This window comes from Sylvia atricapilla, chromosome Z (assembly GCF_009819655.1).
Source record: "Sylvia atricapilla isolate bSylAtr1 chromosome Z, bSylAtr1.pri, whole genome shotgun sequence".
NCBI lineage: Eukaryota > Metazoa > Chordata > Aves > Passeriformes > Sylviidae > Sylvia > Sylvia atricapilla.
The window spans coordinates 20,044,181-20,067,583 of NC_089174.1; the positions used below are offsets into that span (position 1 = coordinate 20,044,181).

General features: G+C 38.0%; 1 protein-coding gene across 3 annotated transcripts in view; it reads right to left on the minus strand.

Annotated features, from left to right (window-relative positions):
• EPB41L4A (erythrocyte membrane protein band 4.1 like 4A) overlaps positions 1-23,403 on the minus strand; it is a 121,402-nt gene that overhangs the window by 40,430 nt on the left and 57,569 nt on the right. For all 3 annotated transcript variants that reach the window (XR_010745788.1, XM_066339112.1, XM_066339111.1), the window contains exons 5-9: positions 20,327-20,424; positions 17,732-17,852; positions 13,459-13,546; positions 11,355-11,443; positions 10,894-10,957 (exon numbers count right to left, since the gene is read on the minus strand). Coding sequence is in view for 2 of the 3 variants with exons in the window: in XM_066339112.1 (XP_066195209.1) it covers positions 10,894-10,957; positions 11,355-11,443; positions 13,459-13,546; positions 17,732-17,852; positions 20,327-20,424 (460 nt within the window). In the remaining variant the exon portion in view is untranslated. The remainder of the gene's footprint in view (positions 1-10,893; positions 10,958-11,354; positions 11,444-13,458; positions 13,547-17,731; positions 17,853-20,326; positions 20,425-23,403) is intronic.

Consider the following 23,403-nt stretch of genomic DNA (forward strand, 5'->3'; position numbering starts at 1 on the left):
TGAATCTCATTTACTGGACACAAAAACCAACCATTGCATGTCAGTCCATGCAAGAAAAGAAATCAGCATGAAGAAAAGTAGGTTCTACAATTCCATAAAATTCTCCATTTAAAAGTGGTTTTCTTTTTGAAAAACAAAGAAAAAAGGATTACAGAAAGACTTTCATTCCTTCATTCTTGTTCATACTCATCAGCTTTTTTCCTGAGTAAAACACACAAATTATTTTTCCAAAAATTATGTTTCTGATGTTTTTGAAACTGCAGCTCATATGTCAATCAAAAATATTCTGGTTAACAGTATTAAAAAAGGTAAGAATAAGTGAAAGAAAGGAACTCAAGATTTGTTATAAGCTAATATGAAGCAATGACACAGGAAACACACAAAACATACACGTAGAAAAGGATGAAGTTAACCCTGAGGGGGAAAAAAAACAAAAAACAAAAAACAAAAAAAAAAAAAAAAAAAAAAATTAAATTAAATTAAATTAAATTAAATTACATTAAATTAAAAAAAACAAAAACAAAAAAAAAAAAAAAAAAAAAAAAAAACAGACGAAGGGAAGAGTTTTATTTTTTAAAAAAGCTAACTTCAGAATAATTCAAAATGCCAGGAAAAAGTTGAAAATCTTAAAGCCACCTTAAAATCTCTTAAGAAAGACAACAACAGCAACAACAAAAGAATAGTCAAAGCTTAAAAGCTGACCTTTGGAAACTGGCAGAGAAAAGAGAAGTGGGACACATACGAACTCTAACATACTTCCAACAGAAAAGGAGAAGCAGCAGACACATAACACTGCTTGTTTTCAACAATCTAAACATTCAGATGCCTTCACAAAATATACCCTTCCATGTATTTTTCACTTGGTGAACTCAAGTGCTTGGTGCTTCAGCTGTGATTTGCACAAAGAATGAGGAGTCCTAGTGATGTCAGTGCGACATCTCAGTATGGTATGACACCCCCTGTAACAAAACTGAGTCTAAAACCATATCACCAACGTGTGAGTGACAAAGGAGGTGTGATTTACACCACCCTCAGCATCTGATTTTGGACAATCTATGCCCTTGAATTAGTTAAAATTCTTCAGTGACATGCATACGCAAGTAAAGAGCACAGGCAAGTTTCTCCCACTCCTCATTCATTACTGTTCATTTTTATCTCCAAGTACCTTGCAAACTGTGAATTAATTCTCTAGCATTCAAAATTTCACCTATAACAAAACTCCAGTATTATCTCTATTAACAGCTGTCAAATAGCCTCACAAAACCACAAATTACCTCCTCAAGCAGCTTTTCCTTCACCTTGAAACAAATAACAGTAAAATTGACAGAATTTTGCACCTGTGGTTTGAATGGTAGAGATTTAATTCCCTGACAAAAAAAATTATTCTGAAAACACACATGAGTTTATTTTCTCCCATGCCTTGTTTTAGTTAAATATATCTGGCTGGAACGGCCCCATGGAATAGGCAAATAATTAAAATAATTCTCTGGTCTTCCATCAAAAGTACATTTTATTCTTTATAGTAAGAGAGATGAATACAGGTAGTACAGTAAGACATAATGACCACCAGGAATGCTTAAACCTAGGATTCATGTAATACTGCTGTGTATATCATAAAATGACATTGTGGTACATTGGTCCCATAACTTTATTCCCAGAGTCCTTTATGTTTGATAGGAATCGCTATCTTTCTGCAAGATTCACAAGTTTTTTAACTTATAGCAAAAATAAGTTTAATTCATGAAAAGTAAAGGCTTCCTGAAAAATCTTGAAAATAGACAAGGAGAAAAATCAATTTATCTTGGAGTCTTCCAGAGCAACAACATTGCTCCTTCTCCTCTGATAGCTAGAAACAAGAGCCTACTCACTGAAAAATCATAATGCATTTTTACCTTTTAAAACTTTTAAAGAAAACATGTAAAGTGGTACTCTACATTTACTTATTTTGCATATAGTAGAAAAGTAGCTTTGGATTTAACTATTTGAGTTAAATTACAATTTCTGTATCAGACTGTCATCTAATATGATTACATATAAACCCACACAACTATACTCATCTTCAAAAGGATAATATCAAACTGCACTGCAACATTGCAAATTTGGTGCAATATGATTGAGTCAGTTTAGCTTCTGTTAGGAAAAACTCAATGACATACTTTTAATATGCAGGGTCTTGCTCCATCTTTGTGCACTCCTACTTTTAGGCAAAGAATCCTCTATTGCACTTAAATTTATTTAATGTCATAATCTCAAAGGAAGAAGTTTCTATGATGCGGGAAGTGAGGGGCAGAGAGGAGTCAGGTATCATTTTTTTACTTTTTTTTAAAAGAGAATTTTTAAAGAAGGTGTTTCTGCCATATCTTACTGTTAGATCAGTTTGAATGCCACTGGCATTCAATTAAAGATTCCTGTTGGGGAAAAAGTACATTTGTCCATTTTTTCTTCTTTAAGTTACAGTTTTAGAACTTTCCCATACACAGAACAAACAGCAAAAAACACATGAAAATCAGTAAATGACAATATGAGGGACCATACAGTTATACTGTTAGGATAGGGTTAATAATTTTGGTTACCAGAGAAGCTGGGAATAGAGTCTCTGCTTCACTGCAACCAGGTGTTGCTTTCATTGTTTTAACCAAATCAAGTATAACTCTGCCTGGGTAATCGGGATGGGGGGAGAAGGAGAAGATTGGGACGACTTGTATTTGGAAACTAGGTCGGGTGAAACTGTACCTAATCATCATAAGATAGATGATCAAATTGTAATGATTTTTGGTAGCTGAACATGATTATTATTTCAAACTAGAATCGTGAAGAAGGTATTTACAAAATTCATGCTTGGATGTATACAATAGAACAATGTAGGTTTAATGATTAACATGGAGTTATGTAACGGAGGGGTATAATATTGGGGCCTTCTTGGACCCTCGTTGGAGTTGGATTTGGGTTTGTACCCCGGCTCCCAGAGCTCTTCAATAAAGCACCTCATAATCATTCTGATGGTTATGCGTTTTCCTCGCTAACAATACTGCCAGATCATAGAAAGATCTGACCAGCAAAAATTACTGCTTCCATCATGTTATAAATGCCTATTATAAAGTTGGCTTTTTGCAAGATGTGTGTTATATGATTAATAACTTTGTAGTAAGGATATAAGTTTTTATTTTCTGCTGTTAGTAAAGAAAATTAGGCATAGTGGTAGTGGTGATATAGAGTGCTTAAACTGTCTGTTTGGCTGCGATAACATCCAGTGAACATGTAAAGAAGAATCTGCTATTGATACACCAACTATCAGCATCTGCCATCTGAAGAAAGCACAGACCAAGGCCCAATCTGGAGGTGATAATGAAGACACAGCCAAGAAACACGCAGCTCCAAAAAGGCGGACCCAAGGAGGGGCCAAGCAAAACAGTCCCTGGAATATGGAAACTAGTTTATGGAAAAATATGAATATTCAACAGACTGATACAACAGAAAGGGTATTTAAAGAAAGCCTGTGGAATAGCAATGTGGCTAAATGCCAAGTCACCCGGCTGGCCGTACTTTGCTTTTTCCTTATCTCCTAAATGTCTTATCTTTTTATTAAAACCTACTTCTTAAAATATACCAAAAAGTGAATCTCGTTTTTCACACATCATATAAAGGCACAATTTTCTAAGGTGGAAGAAAGTTCACCCTAGCTTGTAGGGAAAATGTTGATGATGCTGAAACATCCACATTTAGTATTCAGCAACCAACGGCACTCAAGGAGAGTAAAAAAATAAAGGGGGGGGAGGCAGGGCAGGGGGGGTGACTAACCCTATAGATCCAGCTTACCAAAATGTTATGGAACTCAGATCTGGAAAATGAAACAATCGCCTAAAAATCATGGGACAGACCAACAACCAACACACCCAGACTTATTTATTTGAACTTGAAGGAAAACCGTGTGTGAAAACTGTGGTCTCAAAACTGATGCCTGCAATAACCCAACAGCATGACTAAATTTTACTACAGAGGAAAAAAAAAAAAAAAAGCCTGAAACACTCATCCTCATCAAAGGGGAAACAACTCATAATTCTTTTAACAGGTCTCAGCTTATCTGGGAAGGATTCTGTAACTTACTGCAACCAAGTCCTGTAGGACACTGCTTACAGCACAGCCAGGCTTAGGTCCTCTTCCATATTCTTTTTAGGACTATTTAAGGCTTGTAAGAGTAGTGATTACCCTGACAATTTATAAATATTTATATAAAAAGTAAGCAGTATTCAAAACCGCCATACCTTTCTGGTTTAACATTTCTACCCCAAGAGAATGAATTGATTTATATAGGTGAAGGAAGGATGGCCTTAACCTGCTAAGACCATGACCTTTTGTTTCCAATAAAAGACAACATTTTTAGTATTTTGAACATTGCCATTTCCTACAGGTAGCTAGTGTTAGCAGTGTGTTTTGCTTATTATTCTCATATATCTGAAACAAAGACCTATTGTAGTTTTATTAATGATTTATAGAAAACTATACTTCTGAAGTCATTCAGTGCTCTTTGGTGCCTAATAAGCTTCTCCTGGCTACTCATCCTGCTGCTTTTAGAGTGCCCAGTGTACTAAAGGTGAGGAACTATAAATCATGAACTGTTTCCAGAGCAGTTTTGGCTGTCTGCACACTCTGGAGATCTCTCTCCTCTGAACCATCTTGGTGTTTGTCTGTTCTTTCAGGAAGCCCATTGTGCTGATCAAAGAAGTAGAAAACCACTTAATTTTGTATGGTTATTTTCAATCCAGTCTGAGACTTGCAGGAGCAAGGGAGGGGCAGGATGATTGGACCAGAGGCTGCAAAAGGACCCTTGCAGCAATAATCACCTGTCAAGCTGTGAGACTGCCTCCTCCTAACTCTGAGAGAAGCACACACTGAAAAAACGTGAGGGTGAGCATTACATACCCCTCTCCTTTTAGGTCCTTTGAAAACTTGTCCTGCAGTCTCCAAAACACACTACAGCTCATACTGCTAGAACCTCACCACCACTTTTACACACAGGAGGAAAGAGAGACTAGCACAGTGGATGCAGACAGCCTGTCTACACCACAAGGTTATTTACAGATGGACACCTGTTATAGATCAGTAATGCGACGGTAGGTTCTCACAATTAAGGGATGAGTATTATGTGTATGCTAAGAGGACTTTCATTGATGTATAGTTACGTTCTTGTGATTTGCTCTCCCCATAGCCCTCCTTGCTCTCCCCCTTGTGGTGTTGTCACTGGATGGCCTTGGTAGTTGAGGCACTGGGGAGGAGGGCAGGCTCGTTACCAGGAGGCATGGCATGGCAACACCTGACCTCCAGTCGAGTTGTAGCAAAGTAACCTCCACAACCAACGGCAAAGAAGATGACTGACAAGACTTAGGAGGGGCCAGGGCTGTAAGAGACAGAGCATCCACTTTCTAAATGAGCACATGGTGGTTTAGTCCTATGCTCCCAGCACTGTAATTTTTCCTTATTCAGTCGTTCTGTTGTATTTTAGGATTTAATAAACCTTTGAAGTTTTTAAAAGTGAACACTTCTTCTCACACACTGAAGCCCTTCCATTTTATGCTGGTTCCCAGACCAGCCGGAAGACTGATCTGGCAGCGCCTTTAAGACCTCCACTAGAGAGCTGGGAATCAGAACAGCGCTACACGCCAATAACCACACCTCTCAAGTGAAAGACTGAAAGCGTGTTACAAAACCCTTCAAAGGAGACAGGTCAGAGGCCTCACTGCTCTGCCTCAGCACAGACCACCCTGGAACCAGCACACAAGTTCAGGGGTGCTTGGCAAACCGCGTCCTGCTGGCTTTTGCCATGCCAACCCAATTTCACAGCTGTCAGGCTCAGAGCCGCTTTGCGCCCAGCTCGCTCAGTTACCAGGTGGCTGAGCTCAGCTCTACCTGGAAGAGAAGACACACCTAAAACAAGAACTCTTCCTTCTGGGGGCCAGAAGATACCTTGTTCTTAGAGTTCATGGATTACCCCCAGGATAAGAGGCCATTGTCAGTAGATTTACAGCCATTCCAGGGAGCACGGAACCACGGTGCAAAAATTGTTTGAGAACCCCTGATTCAGAGCAGGATTTAGCTACCTTAATTTACAAGACATGTATGGGTTCCCAGCAATGCAGGCTCAGAAAATGAAGCAGAAAACCCCAAAACCACAGTAAGAACCACACCAGCACACACACCACTCCTCCCAATCATAGTGAGTGCTAATGCTACAGAAGGATGGATCTTGCCCCATTACAGGACACACTTCATGTACACATACTACACCTGCACATGTAACAGAATTATTAACACTGGCTCTGAAGCTACTGCTTCAAAACATTATTCTTTGCCAGATTAGGCACATACCCGGGTACCATCAGCTGTTAATTGCAACAGGAAGTAGTCTGTCTTTATATATTGACATATGCAGACAAATCACAGCTTGTGTAACAAACAGTGTACTATTACTGGTTACTGAAGGTCAATCTTTAGCAACATTATACCAAGTTGGCTATCAAAATTGATAAAGCTGTGCCAGTTGCATGTCAACATTGAAACAAACATATCTCAGCTTTATATTACAGCAATTCAAAGATACTGAGGAAAAATTAGAAAAAATGAAAGCTGATAGTATCACCTTAGTGCCAGTGAATTTAATTTTATGCAGGCCTTGATCCAATCTTAACAGTCCTTCTATGGTGGCTCAAAAAGTGATTGAGACAAAGACAAGAAAACCCCCAAGCAACCAAAACTGTTTAATATGACACATTAATATCATTGTGCTTGCTCACCTCCACCCTCTACTATTACCTCACCAGTTAAGTGGGTGCAAATGCAAATTATACAAAAGTCATTTGCAATTCTTAAACCACAAGAAAGATCGAACTACTATTTTTGTCTGGGAACTACACATACAATAAATCTGACTTAAGACTGAGAGTAACATATCTTCAAATCCTGTTCAATCATCCCAAGAAATTGCAGGAACAATAAATCAAATTAGAAGTTCCTGACTGGAACTTGTAATTCAAGATAGAATATAGCATTTAATAGGAAAAGAAGGGGAACAGCAGAATTGTCTTATTAACATAATTATTTTTCAGACTTACAACACTCATGAAAAGCACATTAAAAAGCATATTTACAGTGTTTTCTGGACTATTTAGAAGAAAAAAATTGTATTTACGCAAGTTGCAGCCATGCAAAATGTGAGAACTATGTGCTTTGGACTTGCATCAGTGGTTGGTATTGCTCCTGAAGAGTCATTACCAACTTCGCCTTGTGAATTCAGCTGAGGGAAGCCTCTTCATCTGCTTACAGAAGACTGCAGAGGAACGCACAAAAATGTGTAAATAATTTTTAACTGCACAGATTGGGAGATTGTTCTGATTTGAAAATAACCAAATTTCAAGATCTCTTGAAATAAAATTTTCAGAATTCAAAACGACCCTTCTCTTACAGCAAAAATGATGAAAGCAAAGATTTGTGTAAAGCAAAAGCAATGTGCAAAGATTTTGCACATTGAATTTTTTCTGTTTTGCAGAATTATTTCAATTTTTATTTTGCACATTGAATTATTTCTGTTCTGTGAAACAGGAAAATTAGGAACAGAAGTTTTGCATAAATCCTGCTAAGAAGTGAAATCATTCATGTGCATGTTCAGACACAGAGCAACTAAAGTAAAAGGCCCAGTTACACAAAACAGGGTGCAGGGAACAGCACAATAGTACTTGGTACTTACAGGCAAAAAAGCTCCACATCTCTCACTCCTGCCTATTATTATATTTATATTCCCAGCCTACACAGTCAAATAAAGCATGTTTCTTTGTGTTTCCTTTCATGTCCCTAGCTGAGAGAGAAATCTAGGAAGCTGGCCATGCTCCTCATGTGGGGAAACACAGGAGGTATGCTGAGCACCCCTTCCACTACTCACTTCCACACAGAGCATCCATTGTGACCAAGCTGTGTTTGCTAGTGAAGAGGGAGGGCTCTGGCAGCCGCCTGTGTTACTGGATTGTGTCCAGCAAGGTTGCTCAACAGACATGCTGCCAGGAACTCTGCATAGGCATTAGATGAATTTCTCAGTTTTCTGAGAAATAAACTTCTTTAATCTTCAAAAATTCTTGGCAATTTTTTGTCATGTTCAGGGAATGTGAACATATCCAGTCCTTGCAGGGTAAGGGTTCCTAATTTCATGCTGATGCTTAAAGGTGCAAGGGAAGACCTAACACATTTATAGCTCAGAATTCACAACATGGATTCGTGCAGAGAATAATGAAATATTGATTCAGTGATTAACACCACTGAAAAAGAGCTTCAGTCTCACATAGCTATGGATGGCCAAATATTAAATGCAGTATTTTGTTTATGAAGGGGCAACAGCAATGGCCTTGGTAGGGAGAAAACATATAATACAAGCAAAGTAGTGAAAGACCGAACCAAAATATTGATGGCCGTGCTTGTACACAATAGCAACAGGTGTGCAGGAAAAAACTATGAGGCAGCTTAATATACACGAATTATTCTCATGGAAGAGATATGAGGTACAAGAGGTTACACTACAAAACAGAAAAGCCAGAGCTTTTCCAAACTTACTTTATTATAAGACAATAAATAAAATAAGCAATAACATCTTCTGCTCAATAAACATCAAGCTGATGAAAAGTGAAGCAATATAAACAACAAAATGAGCAGCCATAGGTTTGGCTGACACAGAATGAAGCAGCACGTAATTTAGATAGTCTGAAGACACGGACTTGTACACTTAGACAGTCAGCCATCAAGAAGATCAGGACATCCATTTCCACCCCTCGAGTGGGAAATACACAGATTCTTCTGGTATGGTTGAAAAAAAATTTCACACCAATCTCATCAAGCAACAATAAAGATGTTACCACAAGTAAGTCCATCCAGGAGAAGAGCAACACTTTTCTGGTACTAAAGGCACCAACAGCTTCTTCTTTATGAGCAGTGAAAGGTGCCAGTGTGAATATAGGTAGCTGGTGTGTGTGGAAACATGGATCAAAATCCACCCTGCAGAGAGGTTTTACAATGTAGGGAAAACATGATTCACACAAAGAACTTGGTTCACTCAGAAATAATCTGCTCCAATACATGGTAGCTCCTTCACTTTATGCTATAAAGTTCAATTTAAAGACATGGGAAAGTCCTCAGTATTTCTACTCCTCCTGAACCTCTTCTAGAGCTCTCTACAACTAACTGGAAACACACAAAACATTCCAGACTTGGTATACCACATCTGATATATTGATTGTATTAGGAAAGTATTGATCCCCCAGGCTGTAAAGTGATATTCCAGGAAGCAGGACGGAGTGAAAATGGCAGATATACTCTCCTGTAATATATTCATGTGTCACATGGGAGGACAAAGCATTTATTCCAAAAACAAGGAATAAAATAAACTTGTGACTCAGGTTTTTTAAGATTATTGGAACATACATTCATACAAATACACAGTTGAGCTTTTCGTCCTCTGTGTAGAACAGCATAAATTGTTATGAAAATTTTAATCCAGAGACTGAGGTTACAGTCTTTTTGTTCCAATATATAATTTTGTTCAAAGTACCCCCACCAGACTGTTAAAAAGAAAGAAAAAAAAAAGAATTTTCTGTGCCATTTTTGGTCTTTCCTGATCTTTTTAGGATATAAAGTGCTGTAGAAATACTTCAGATTAGTATTAGTTGCAAAGGCTAATTTAATGAAGGTACACACCCCTGTACTTACTGTTCTCTTCAACAGTTTCCTAGAAATACCTGTCAAGGCTTGAAACTACCAAGTTCTGTCAAAATGTTCACCTTATGATCAAAACGGTAAGAGTTCACCAGCCATCAATATTCACAGCCTCATCTTTTCCAAAACCTTCCAGGCTTTCTGTTCAGCATGTTAAGCCTTTGCAATTGCACATAGTTAAAACAAAATCTTTGGAAATGTTACATCAAACAGAAGCTACAGCTTCACTTCCAAGCAATTCACTCCAAATCAAACTCGGACTTGTTTATACATGAAATATCACTCACCCTTTACATGAAATACTGTAAAAATTTTTTTCTCAACCTTCCCTCAGCCTTTAAATAACTTTCCTATTTCAACAAACACACCTTCAGAAATAAAAATCCCATATATTACCACACCAAATATAAATAAGCCACTTGGGAGTAACAAAAGAAAGATTTGCTAAGACATCTGCAAAGACACAAGAAACACTGTCCACAACGGGAGCAAGACAAATGTCCTCATGGAAAAACCACGGATAAGACTGACAACCATTGCAAAGGTGAACAAAGACGCATAGATAAACAGTAAAGGGTATGTTTGCCAGCAGGTTAACTATAAACTGTCAGTCCTTGTGAAACTATAAACTTTCATGTTCCAAAAAGACATACAAAGTATTTTCAAAAAAATAGTAAGCCAACTGAACTTACAACTAAACCAGACGGCAAAAACCTCAAACTGACTGCACCTATGTTTTTTATTATATTTTATTTTTTCCTACGTTCTCAGCAGTCTCCTCCTCTCCCTACTCCACGTGTCTTATAGGGGAGATAGATAGATTTTTTTTTTTTTTTAACTTACTGTATCCTAAAACCTTGTCTCTTGCTATCAACCTGCTGTCTTTGAGCCACTGGAACCAACATTGCTTTCTCTCAAGTGGTCTAAGAGCAAAGTGATGTTAAACTCTGACAAATGAGTTGCAAGCTATATAGTGTGACTGCCTGTTTTGTGCCTGACAACTTTGTGAGGTTCCCTTCACCTACATTTTTTTCATACAGTAAATGTCAACAAAACCAATTAGACTTTGACAGAAACACTAAATTTCTATCTTCATTAGACCTAAAATTATTTTTTCCATCTTTTCAGGACTAAATAAAAACTTACATCTTTTCCCAGGACTCGAAGTTCGAACTGTGTTTCCTTGAAGTGAACTTTCGTAATTCTAGGCCTGTAATATTGAGAAAAAAAGACCTTCATGAGCTTTTAATTTCATGCATAATAAATTACGAAGTTGTACACATTGCCATACAAAGACCAAAAGAAATTCACAGGTACATTTATTTTTCAAGTATGCCCCAGGTGTCAGCACACAATTAGTGATATGTAAACATTTCAGCATGAGTATGGTAAAGATGATCTACTGTTTCCAATACTGGGATTATCAAAGAATTAAAAATTTGCATAATCCAGAGAAATATTAAGAATTCTGTGTATACTTTTTTCTATTGCTATGCTTAATCTTTCAAATAGATAACCACAAATCATAGACTTCCATACAACATTATTATTGGTTTTGTGTTATTGTTATTGGTTTTGTGCAGAATGCATATTTAAATAATACATACCAGAAATACTTTCCTACTTGTTTTTTATTCTTGTAGACAACAACTCCTATGGGTGTTAATCCTAAAAAGTATTCAGATTTGTTTTCACCCTAGAAAATAAAAATCTATGTCATTCATACAGTTGCAAGTAGAATCACAGTATCAGTAGATCCGGTGATAAATTCATCCTGGTTACTTGAATATACTGTTTCACTCTCTGTACAAATGAGAAAATAGTACTTGATCTACTGATGAAAACTGCTATATGAAAACGTGTAATTCTGGGGGAAAAGAGGCAAGAAAGAATGGCACTGAGAGAAAGAATGGGAATTCCATGCCAGGGTGAAAAACAAAAATAACTTTTTTTTGTTTTCTTACTGAATTAATTTTTGCTACTTGGCAAATGGCCAAAACTCAGAAACTGAACTCCTCTGTTCAGGCATGAAGGCAACAGTTCTCCCAACTTTCAGCTGAAAATAATGGTCAGATTTTCTGACTTGTAATACAACCACACAGCTGCCTTCCCCCTCCTAAAATAGTATCAGCTGCTGCTGCCTCCAAGTGAAGTAGCTCCTTTGGGAGAGTCAAGCTTCTCTTTTTGTTCTTCAGAAAGAGCAGTGGCAAGGGAGAGAACAGGGTGAAAGCCCTGCTGCTCAGTGGGGCAGCCTCCTCTATTTGCCTCCTCTATTTACAGTCAGTAAACAAAACCAGAAGCAGCTAACAGCTGAAAGAGTGCAAAGCCTAGTGCATGAGGTTAAAAGAAAGTCAGCTGGAAAAGCTCATTCACCTTCCTATTTGAGACAATGAGGAAGAGCGCTGCAAGCTCTGAACCAGTGCAGCATGAACAGCAGAATTATCAGCTGTGAGAGGGACTGGCTTGAGACACTGAGAAAGTGTCCTGTGTGATTACAGGGCTGACAAAGGTCAAGCACACCTAGCAAGCTTTGCCTGTACTCCTCAGTGAATTAACTGCTAAAGGCAACTTTATTTTTAATATGACCAAATGAGGAAAATAACTGCATCTTGTCATGTATGCTACTTCAGTCTCAAATGAGGGTTTCTCTGATGTTGTAATTTAAGTAGGAACAATGATGTTCACAGGTTACCCAGGCAGAGATTTCATTGCACAACAAAAGCAAGTTATGAGGCAAAAAAAAAATTCCAGACTGTAGAATGTAACATGATTTTGTTGGTTCATGTTGGATCTTGTTCCAGTAACTCCCCAGCTTTCTGTGGGTAGGAGGGGAACAAAGCCTGGGATCTGAATACAATTAAGCCACAGAGTGCATTAAAAGGTACTTTCTATTGCAGGCTACCCATTTTTTTAGAAGAAATACATATTTAATCTTCAGGTAGTGTCTTGATTTCTTTATTTTCTTTCAAGTAATTTTACAAAATACATTTAACTCAGTGAAGTACCTGTACTGCAACTCCCCATTTGACCTCCTGATTTTCTTTTATTAAAAAAAAACCCCACAACCTGCCACAGGCAGAATAATTCAAACAAGACAGAATGATGTTTTCAACAGGAGCACATAGCCTCCAGGTGATGACTTGGATCCAATCCCAACATACATGCTGACAGACAAAGAAATGGAGGGGTTTTCTGAGGCAATATAGACAACTTGCAATGCTGCATGATACACACGGGAAAAAATGGAAACATAGTTTGGATCTTTAGTAGAACCCTGACAACAAGTATTTTAAAAAGCCAGACCTGCTACTGCTACTCCACCCTAATTTTTGCAATGGTATTGAAAAGGTTTCAGGACACACTTGTCCTTATTTAAACGAAAATAATGTACAAATTCTTCTGTCAAGGACAAAGGCGATAACCCTCATTCATGTCTCCTGAGAGCTGCACAAATTACTTCTTTTCTATCTAAATTGTTTTTATCCAGAGTATAACTTGATTTTTATAGGAATAAGACAATCACAGCATTTATTCTGAAAATCATTAGGCTTTTGTATGTATGAATCACTGAATCCTCTCCATCTGTAAATATGTGTTTTCCTTTGCACTTCTTGAGTAGTGTTCCTTTTCCAGCTATCCTGTGGCAGCAAAAGTAAGTAAGTACTGTTTCACACATTAGTGTAGTAATTATTTTTCACAGTTAACACTTACATAAACAGGATGGAGATCCACTCCATACATTTCCAGGGATTTGGCCACACCTAAGTAGTTTGCTTCTGCCTCAGCAGGAACTTGACCCCTGTAAACACAATCATTTGTAAGAATCATGCAATTCAAATCAACATATCTAAATAGATCATACTAATAAATACTGTTTCCCGGACACATATGCAGCCCTTCTTACCAGATTTTTAGGCTGTCATTGTCTTTTCAACACTGAACTTCTTATTCCAAATAAGACTAGATCTAGACTAGTGGTCTCCTAACACAGACACAGATGCTATCAGATATATAAAGTTTGCCTAATGCAGTGGGTAACTTTTTCCTTGCTGTCACAAACACACTTCACACACTTCATTTTTAGGCTTCAATATGCAAAATATTTTTCCCCATAACTACATTATGATTAATAAAGCAGGAATAATATGATTGGTTGGGGTACTACTTCCCCATAGCAGTATTGAAGCTCCTGAAAGCAAGGTTCAAAACTTCTGATAAATTATTACTTTCTTCATAAAATCTTGCCTATAGTAAGTCACACCAGCTGGTGGTACCCAGATCTGCTACACTGAAAACCAGATTTGGAGTCTGTTTCATAAGATTAGCCATTTCAAAGATCCTGCCTGCCCTCCTAGCTACAGATGCCAATCCATCAGTTGAAAAGTACCACTGGCAAAAAACACCTGAAAAAACTGGTGAGGGAAAAAAACTGGTGAGGGAAAAACCTGGCTAGTAGGAACACATTTTACATTACTGACAATGGATTTATTTTCTAAAAGAACAAAACAAAAAAATAATTTTAAAGCCTTGTCCCCAGAATTTAATTTCCTCTTCCCTTAATATCTGTCACTGATACAAGAACAAGATTCTCTTTTTTAATCTTGAAATAGTTGAAACCATGTTTTCATTTTCACTTCTTTTCAATAATTCTCTGAAAGCAACTGGACTGTTATTGGGAAAGTACAGCACATCTTGTAAAAATATCAGCTCAAAAAGATGCATATCCTCCTTCATCTTCTTGGTTTTCTTGGGGAAATACTTTGCTGGATGTGCTACCTTTTAAATTCAAGGTGTGAAGTAGAGAATTCTACATTCAACATTTTTACCAAAAATCTGGAGAAGTTCTGCAATAGGCACCTTCTTGCTTCTTGTGTCACCATTCTCTCTAGCCTGGAAGCTACCATCCAGGTTTTCCCAACTTTGTGTTATGGCTCACAGAGAAAAAAGAACTTCCAAGGTCAAAGATGTGAAACAGCAGTGCTAGCTTGCATGAATGCAATAGGTATTTAAAGGTATTCAAAGGCATTTAAATAACTTCTTTGTATCTGGGAGATGGACTGCTTCAGCTCATCTTATCTGTGTAAGCAGCACTGCCACTTTTCCAGGTGCTCTTCTCTCCAAAGACTCCTGGAAAAGCAGCAGACCTGAAGCTTGTAAGAGAAATCCTTTTCTTCAAATCCCAGTAGATATGTCATTCATTATCTGTATTCAGAACACACTGACACTGGATATTCAGCACATCAGTAAAGTCACATCTGTCACATCTTTTATAGATTTTTGCTGTAAAAATTTACTCTGCAGAGTGATTTTTAATTTAAAGTCTTTCGAGTAGCTCCCAGAAATGTAAGCAAAATGTTTACAGGGGCTGTATTGTCTCACTGAGTCCACAAGCAGGCAAAATACCAGTCCTGAGCAAAGTGGATTACCCCATTACTGAATTAGTGCTAGAAGACAACACAAATTTAAACCTTGCTGTTAGTCTTTCCTTACTGACCAGGCTTAGGAAAATGTTGATGTCCTAATTCCTCTATTTCCACCTGCCTCTGAAAGGACCAAAAGGCTCAAACGTCAAATAAATGTTTGATGTATTTTTATAAATACTTTCACAGTAATACATCATGTTTTAGAAACTAAATTTGCAAAAATATTGAAGGAAGCAAAAATGCGAGCTGGAGCTTCTGAAGGAAGCAGATGGAAGCCAGAGGTAGAAGTCCTCCCTGAAGCAGATGGAGAAGCCAGAACGTGAAGGGATGAAGGACTGTCAGGGACTGAAAGAACTCCCATTAGCACAAAGAGTGTTTCATTTTCATCATCTGTGAAAACACAAACTCTCCTCAGCATCACACATCCCAAAACTAAAGCAGTCTTTGCCAGTGGGAATGACAGTGCTGCCAAAGTGACAGCCATGCAGCTGGCATATACACACTCCTTTGAATGGACAAAGGGCACCTGAGTGCCACTTGAAGCACTCAACAACATCTAAAGCTACTTTTAAAGCTGAATATCAGGGTCATTTTTGCTTTGCTTGCGCCCCACTGGCAGCAAGAAATGTTGATTCAAAACACAGCAGCGGCTGACTTGCCAAGCACCAGTCAGTGACAGATCTCCCACACTCTGAACAGCCACTGTCAGGAGTGCAACACTTGCTGTCAGGAGCTCTCTCATCTACACTGAGGGATTCTATCTCTCCTCCAGCACCAATGGTTTGCTCCCTCACGTGTGAGCCCCAAAGTCACTGCTTGATCCTCCAGACGTGCCTGACAACATCAGGTCGCCTCACACTTCTCTCTGACCTTGAAGCTGTCATGCTGGTGTATAGATGGGATATACCAGGCAATCACAGTAGGCAGGCTGCAGAATCAGAAACCCTCTCCGTCCTCTTCCCTCACTTTCTTTGCTTTAGAAACTTTCTCAAAAAACTTCATCCTTACTGAATCTCCAAAGAGCTATGGTATTGTGTGTGGGGGGAAAAAAAAAAAACCAACCAACCAAAAAACAAAACAAAACAAAAACAACAACAAAAAACCAAACAAACCAAAAACAAAAAAACAAACAAACAAAAAAAAAACACCTGAGAGGAAACATGCAACCAAAACCAGTTTTTCTTGACGTAACCAGGAGAAGGGAGGTATATATAGTGCCACAGCTGTGCTGAAGAACAAAAGAAAAAAAACAACACCAAAAAAACCCTCCACCATCACCAAAAAAAAAGATCACAAACCTGTGCCTAAAATGTCTCTGGTCGATGAGACAATTTGGGATGCCCTCACCCATTATAGCTTTACTTTTTTAGCTGAAGAGACTGTGGTCACCTGTGCAGAAGTCAAAGCTGGTAGTGCTGGTGGTAACAGTTGGACTGAAGTAGCAGTGGGTAAATACACCTCAGCTTTCCTCTCTCTTCTGATGCTGCTAAATCCCTGACACCCAACTGCAGCCCAGCACCAGAACAGTACCAGAGCTCCAGATCAGTGTTATGAAGTGATCACTTCCCTTCACAACCACTGGCTTCTGAATCTAGTGACTACAGAAACTTGAGAGAGAGAAATGAAGGCTGTTTAGCTCACAGCAATTCATCTCAAGTCTCATTTCTCACAAACCACTACTGTGATGGCGAACCAAACTAACTAGCCATGACTCAGTTTTCTCCCTGTAGAATGGGAAAAAAACAATACTTTTTTACTTCACATAACTACATGTAGTAAGTTCTCTGAAATGCATCAGTTACTATAAGGCTGTCATGCAGCCACACAGAAATAAGTACTGACAATAGACTCTCTTCCCTGGAAGAGAAAGATTAGGTCAATGTGGCAACTGGTACAGACTCCAAATACTAGAAAACTTATCAGAGAACAGCTGTGACCCTGAGTTAATACCTATTCTCATTAAACAAGACATATATAACATTAACACACAATGCTACAGGCAAAAATTACTTAACCTTTATCTACACTGTGGCTTCATTATAGCAGGAGAATCAAGAAATTTAGATCTACTACAAGATGGGTAACTGATTCTCTTTGCATTACTTTGACAAAGGCTATGATGAACACTTTCATGAAAGGGTCCTTACTGTTCTCATCTTCATAAATGGTTATATCACAGTTTTACCTAACATGGATTTGTTAGAACAAGCTTCTTTACACTTACCAAGAACATGAACTTGGAGATAAGCAAGTAAATGTTTATTTTGGCTCTACATATGGTTGCATTTCTGGCATATGTTTTATTAAAACTGCTGGCTTTGAAACACCCATGCCTAGGTCTGACACACCTCATATTTCCAGTTATTGTCCTACTCAGCTCCTAAAAAAACAGCTTCAATACATAAAATCTTTTCTGCTTCTGAGAGGTGTAACTGGATGCCCTGTGTCCTTTCCTTAAGTCTAGAAATCTCCACTCTGCACCACAGGCTGTTCCTCCCACCTACCCAGCATCCCTGAGTCTGGTATTACCTGCCAAGTTCCCAACAGTACTGAATTCTTACATCAGAGTCTTGTGTATCCGCTCTATGGCATCCTCCAGCTCTTCCTTCTGGTCGGGAACGAAGCGGTACTCAGAGACATAACCTGTGGTGTGCTTGTACGGGTCATAGTCCCCCAGCTCAGCTACAGGACACAAGCAGGAAACAAAGGTCACCTGTGCTTTTTCTCAAAAAATATGTTACATAATGCACCTACTGGTGCCCAGCCACTGCATCCCAACTGACAGCCAATTTAACCAGCAGTCAAATAAGGAAAAAAGGAAGGGAATAGAGAACTACTCACATCAACACAGAGAAAATCAAGAAAAAATTGTCTTCACGCATTTTAAAAGATACGTAGAAAGTTAGAGCAAGAAAGAGCTAGAAGCTTTTACAAGAAATCTACTGCTTCTACAGACCAGATTAAACTTTGACCAAGCCAGCAAAGTTCAAATTCAATGACATTGATTATTTGGCAGCATATGCAAAACAAGTGGAGAAGAAAAGTCTAGTTTTGTAATATCTCTCTCATGATAAAATGCAGTATTACTGGCAGAACTGATCAACATTATTGCTGGGACTTTAGCATAAGCTGCTAATACAAATGGAGGTAAACATCCTGAGAGTCCTAGAGAGAAGGTCTTCTAATGGTAATTGTTTCTTGTGAAGAATCACAAGCTTTCTTTTTCCAATAAAGTACCAGTGAATTTCCTGGATATCAAATTCACTTTTAAAATAAAAACAGCTTTCAAAAGACTTTTCTTAAAGAAAAGAGTATGATGAATAGCCAATGTAATTTTCTTTGAAGCAACCTGGAATTTGTACACATTAGTCATGTCTGTTCATATGCTGTAACATAATTATAAAACAAATATGCATCTTGGCCAGAACTCACATCTACTGATCTTAACTATCATTGCATCTATCTGAGAAACTACAGAAGTTAGTATTCAATTTTTTTATAACTCTGGGTAAGGTCTGTACACTGGGTTTCTCTGAGAAAGACTTCACAGGAGCTTTCTATCCAATGCCCACTAAGCCAAAATCATAGCCACAAGGAGGCTTCAAGAGCCAAGATGGAAAAGACTCATCTAACTACTGATGTTTCTTTCCAAAAGGTTGAAATGACAATACTAGAAAAAAAGACAGTGATCTGCTCAGTAGAGATGTTGAGAAGTCTCATTGGAAAACACATAAATATTATGTGTTCAGTGTCTGAGACAGACATTTCTCAGGTGTTTTTACATATTTGGAACAACTTCAAGCCCTAAATACAAGGATAAAGTTTTTTATATAGCCCATGGAAATGCAAGCCTCCTAGTGCCTTGACTAACTTTAACTCACTGTTTGTAACTTTGGCCATGCTTTAACTCTTCTCTCTCCCATAAACTTTCTCATTGTTTTCCAACGCAATATTTGAGATTAGAATTACAGGACCAGGACAGTATACCAAAACAATAGATCTCACCACCTTACAAAATTACAAAGGGCATGCATTTACCCTTTTTACTCATTTATCATAATAAAATGAAGATGCTACCATCATTGCATATTTTCCTGCTTCACACTTGCAGTATTTTTTTCAAGGAAGGCATGTCTGCCAGTGAAGTTGAAATGTGCACTGCAAACAATTTTTCAGAAGATGACTTGTTATATTTCTTAGATGACAAAATTAAGTAAAAAATAACTATATACAAATGAATACTACCTGAAATTTTAGCTTTTCAGATACACATATAATCCGCTATGAAATCCTGTATTATGCCCATTCCCATTTCACACACAAGTTATTCTGCCTTGTCGTTCTTAAATGGATATAAAAGGAGGCCTATTTTTTGTTATATTTAGTGTTGTTGAGTCATACTTGTAACACCAATAATACAAAGAATCCTTCCTTGATACATATCACTTTAGACAAATCTAAATTTAACACAGAAGAAACTGCAGATTAGAGGTCTCAGCATGGCTCTTCACACAATTTTTGGTTACCAGTTGTGTTTGGATATAGATCTTTAGCTGTAATGGAAAAAAAAAGTGAGATCCAACTCAAATTCAACTCCCTTCGAATTGACTGCTAGTTCTATTAAGCATACAGGATGTAACATCCATTTCTGAAAAGATCTCTACTAATGGATGAATGTAGATACTAAATAAAATGAAAATTCTTCAGGTCAAATCATATCCTCCCATTAAGTAAACATGCATTCATACTGACATAATGTAATTTTTGAGATAATATTTCATTTCCCAGATTCTGAGGCTGCCAATAGCCTTTGAAATCTGTAAATCTCCTGATGAAGGTTTTGTAATACTCTGCATGTAATCCAAAGCCATAAAGCCTTGACTACTTGTTAAAATACTCCCCAGCAAAACAAAGAATGTTTAGCAGAGTCTTCAGACTGACTTTAAAGTTTCTTCTTTACATTAATTTCCATATTGCCTCCTACATTATCTGTTTAGAATGGTCATTTATTTACAGCTCTGTAAGTGAAATCAGTCAAGCTACTTCTGTTTGTAAATGAATGCATAAAGTGTTAATGACGTCTTCCGTCATCACTGAAAATTAATCACAATGCAGGATTGAAAGAAATAAGCTCTCAGGGGGCCAGGAGAACTTACACTGAATTATGTATGCTCCCAGCTGTGCTGCAGTGTTGACTGGACAAGGCAAACGGCCCTGCAGAACATCTTGCTTTACTTGCAAGAAAAACTGATACCTAAAACACAGAGATAGAACAAAGTTGTTATTTCTAATCCAATTAGTATTTCAAAATCATCCCATTTACTGTGCATATACCATGTACCATAACTGTGTGACAGTAAATGCCTGTGTTCCTCTCTAAATGACTTCCACTACTGACCCTGAAGTAACAACTAAGATTAGTCCAATGAAAGAACCCAGGAAAGGGAGCACTCCCTACTTCCCTAATATCTGCTTATTTTGTAAAGATGCAATGACTTATCTCCCTAAAATATCATTTCCTCTTTCAACTTTCACAGAGCAGTCAAGAAGTGGGGAAGGTAGAAAATTTGAACAAGAAACGTACCAAAGGGCAAAAGTTCAACCTCATCACTGGATCAGTGTAAAGAAGGACTGGGTATTGGATGCTTCCTTACTCAAATATTTCCTCTCCACATAAACAGAATAACAACAATGCAGCAGGTAGGTTTGATGGAGCCCATGAAAAGATGGATGGGTGTACCATAAGCAATCAATCTGTGCTATCAGAATCTGTCATAGCACAGGGTTCTCTACTGCTTAGAATAGTGATAGCAGGGGTGAAAATGTAATTTTCAAAGTCATAACCTGCTTATACACTTGATAAAGATGAAACCACTTAGAATGAATCAATATGCATGAAGCAGACGGAATAGACAAGATAACAAGCCATTAAATAAAGGGCCTGCAGTTTGGCAATTTCCCATAATGATTTATAAGAGATCTTTTAAATGCTATTTGGATTTTGTCTGGTTTTATTACAAGAGATTTATGCAGTGTTTCACACCATCCTAAGTTAATTTCTTGCACTGATTTCCTAAAAATGTAAAAATACAATGAAGGTAATTTTTACAGAAAAAAAAAGGGTGTTCTCTACAAGCATAGAGCCCTTCCATTATTCACTAGTTCAATTTTATCTACATAAAGCCATTCACCTACTCTGCAAATTATTTATTCTGTGTTAGTACAAGTAATTTATGAAAGCACCATGGAATGACCTGTAAGTTCAAAGTGCACCTGCACCGATTTCAAGAAAGTTTACAAACTGCAGGTTACATGACAGCTGACTCAGAAAAGTTGAAGTCCAACCAAATTTTCTAGACCTTATCAGATGAGCCTCTGAATAAAGATACCCATGTCTTTCTGATTAATGATTTCCCCCAGAATTTGTGCTGTGACAGATGTTAGGAATAGGAACAGGTATGTCCATCCTCTAAAAAAATGGTTAATGTTCTCTACATTAGAGGAACAGGGCATTTGCAGAAGAATTTCCTGGGAATATCACTGGGCAACAAAAAGGACAGACACTCAGTGTTTCCTCACTCTAAGCAATACCTCAGTCCTGCTTCTAGTTTATGCTTGCAATCCTACCTAGACAAATCTTTGCTGTATGAATTACGATAATGACCAAGATGATTTTGCATCCTCTGTGAAGTACACAACATCATGTTTCTGACATGAAGTGCATTTCTGATGCCCACTCATACTTCTGAGCATTTCTCCACCACTACAAAGCAGAGCTTGAAAGGAGAGAATGCTAGAAATATATTATCCTTGGACAGGTACCTATATTTCTGTAGTCTCAAAATAAAGTAGCATAGGAACCTTCAAAATACTTCTGCATCCTGCACTGTTAATTGCTTAAGTGACTCCTGTTAGGTGAACAATCTCAATTCCCACTGAAGCAACTGAGCTCTTTGCAAAACCAGGCCTTTTGTCCATACCTGTAACTAAAGCATGTTTGTCATGCATATATTAGAGTTCCTAATTGCAAGAGTTCCTCTAGCAAACACATCCAGCAAACACCACAGTGTTAGCTTTTGCCAACAAGCCAGACAGATTCTGCTGCAAAGCAATTACAAATTTGACAGGTTTTCATTATTTGCGGAGAGTAATCATGTAATGGCACAGATAGTCAGAATCTAATGACAACAGAGTTAGCGCTCATGTCTATTAAAGTAACAAATACGTGTTCTAAAGAAACATATCCATTAGCACAAAGCAGTTAACAGATCACTGGAATTACACAATTAGGCTGAATGTTGTTGTCATTATCATTATAAAGGAAAAGAGGGCCTTTAATGCCTCTTAAGTGGAAGGACCTTTAAGAGTCCTTTCCAACCCAAATTATTCTAAGGAGATGGCGGTATTATTATTATTATTATTGTTATTATTATTATTATTACTACTACTACTACTACTACTACTACTATTGCTGTTATTTTTCGGGGTGGGGGGGCAGTGCGGGGTGGAAGCCTTTCTTCCAAGATTTAAGAGCCTATGGGAATAAGTGTTCACAGATGTTGAAGGCAGTTGACTATTCAATGTGTTTCATAGAAGACTGACAATACCATCATATCACTTTCACAGGCTGTCCCTCTGTACCACCCAAGGTTCCAGATGTGCATGACCAAACACTGTCAAGTCATGATCAGAGGCTTCCTAATGACACTGTAACATTTCTTGACTGGATTTGCACACCTGATCAGCAGTGCAGATCACTGGTTAGCCTTACCAGTGCTAACCAGGGCAAAGGAAGGACTTGTGAAAATTTAGCCCCTTACCTCCACTCTGCCTCCCAAGAGGCAATTACAACAGGTTCTGTGGCCAAAGTTCCCTTCCCCAGGGACACCTGTCTTTCCCTGTGAGCAGGATTTAAAGCTCTTCTGGAAAAGTACAAGAAAATGGCACCAGATTTCCATAGTACAGGGGCATCCCACTGCTGCCAGCTTATGCTCTTTTACCTGCCAAGTTACAGCATTTATTACTTTTACCAGGACAGCCTGGGTCCTGTTACATTGGAGACTTCCATTCCTGTTGTGCCAGTATGGAAACAGAAGAATTTTCTCACTCTGGAATAAGAAAAATATTCTGCCTGCACTACAACCTTTGATTTAGGAAAATTAATAACCTTGTGTGCATTCTAATGTGTCACATTTTTAGGACATCAAAAGTGTTTTGGCATTTGTTATGCAAG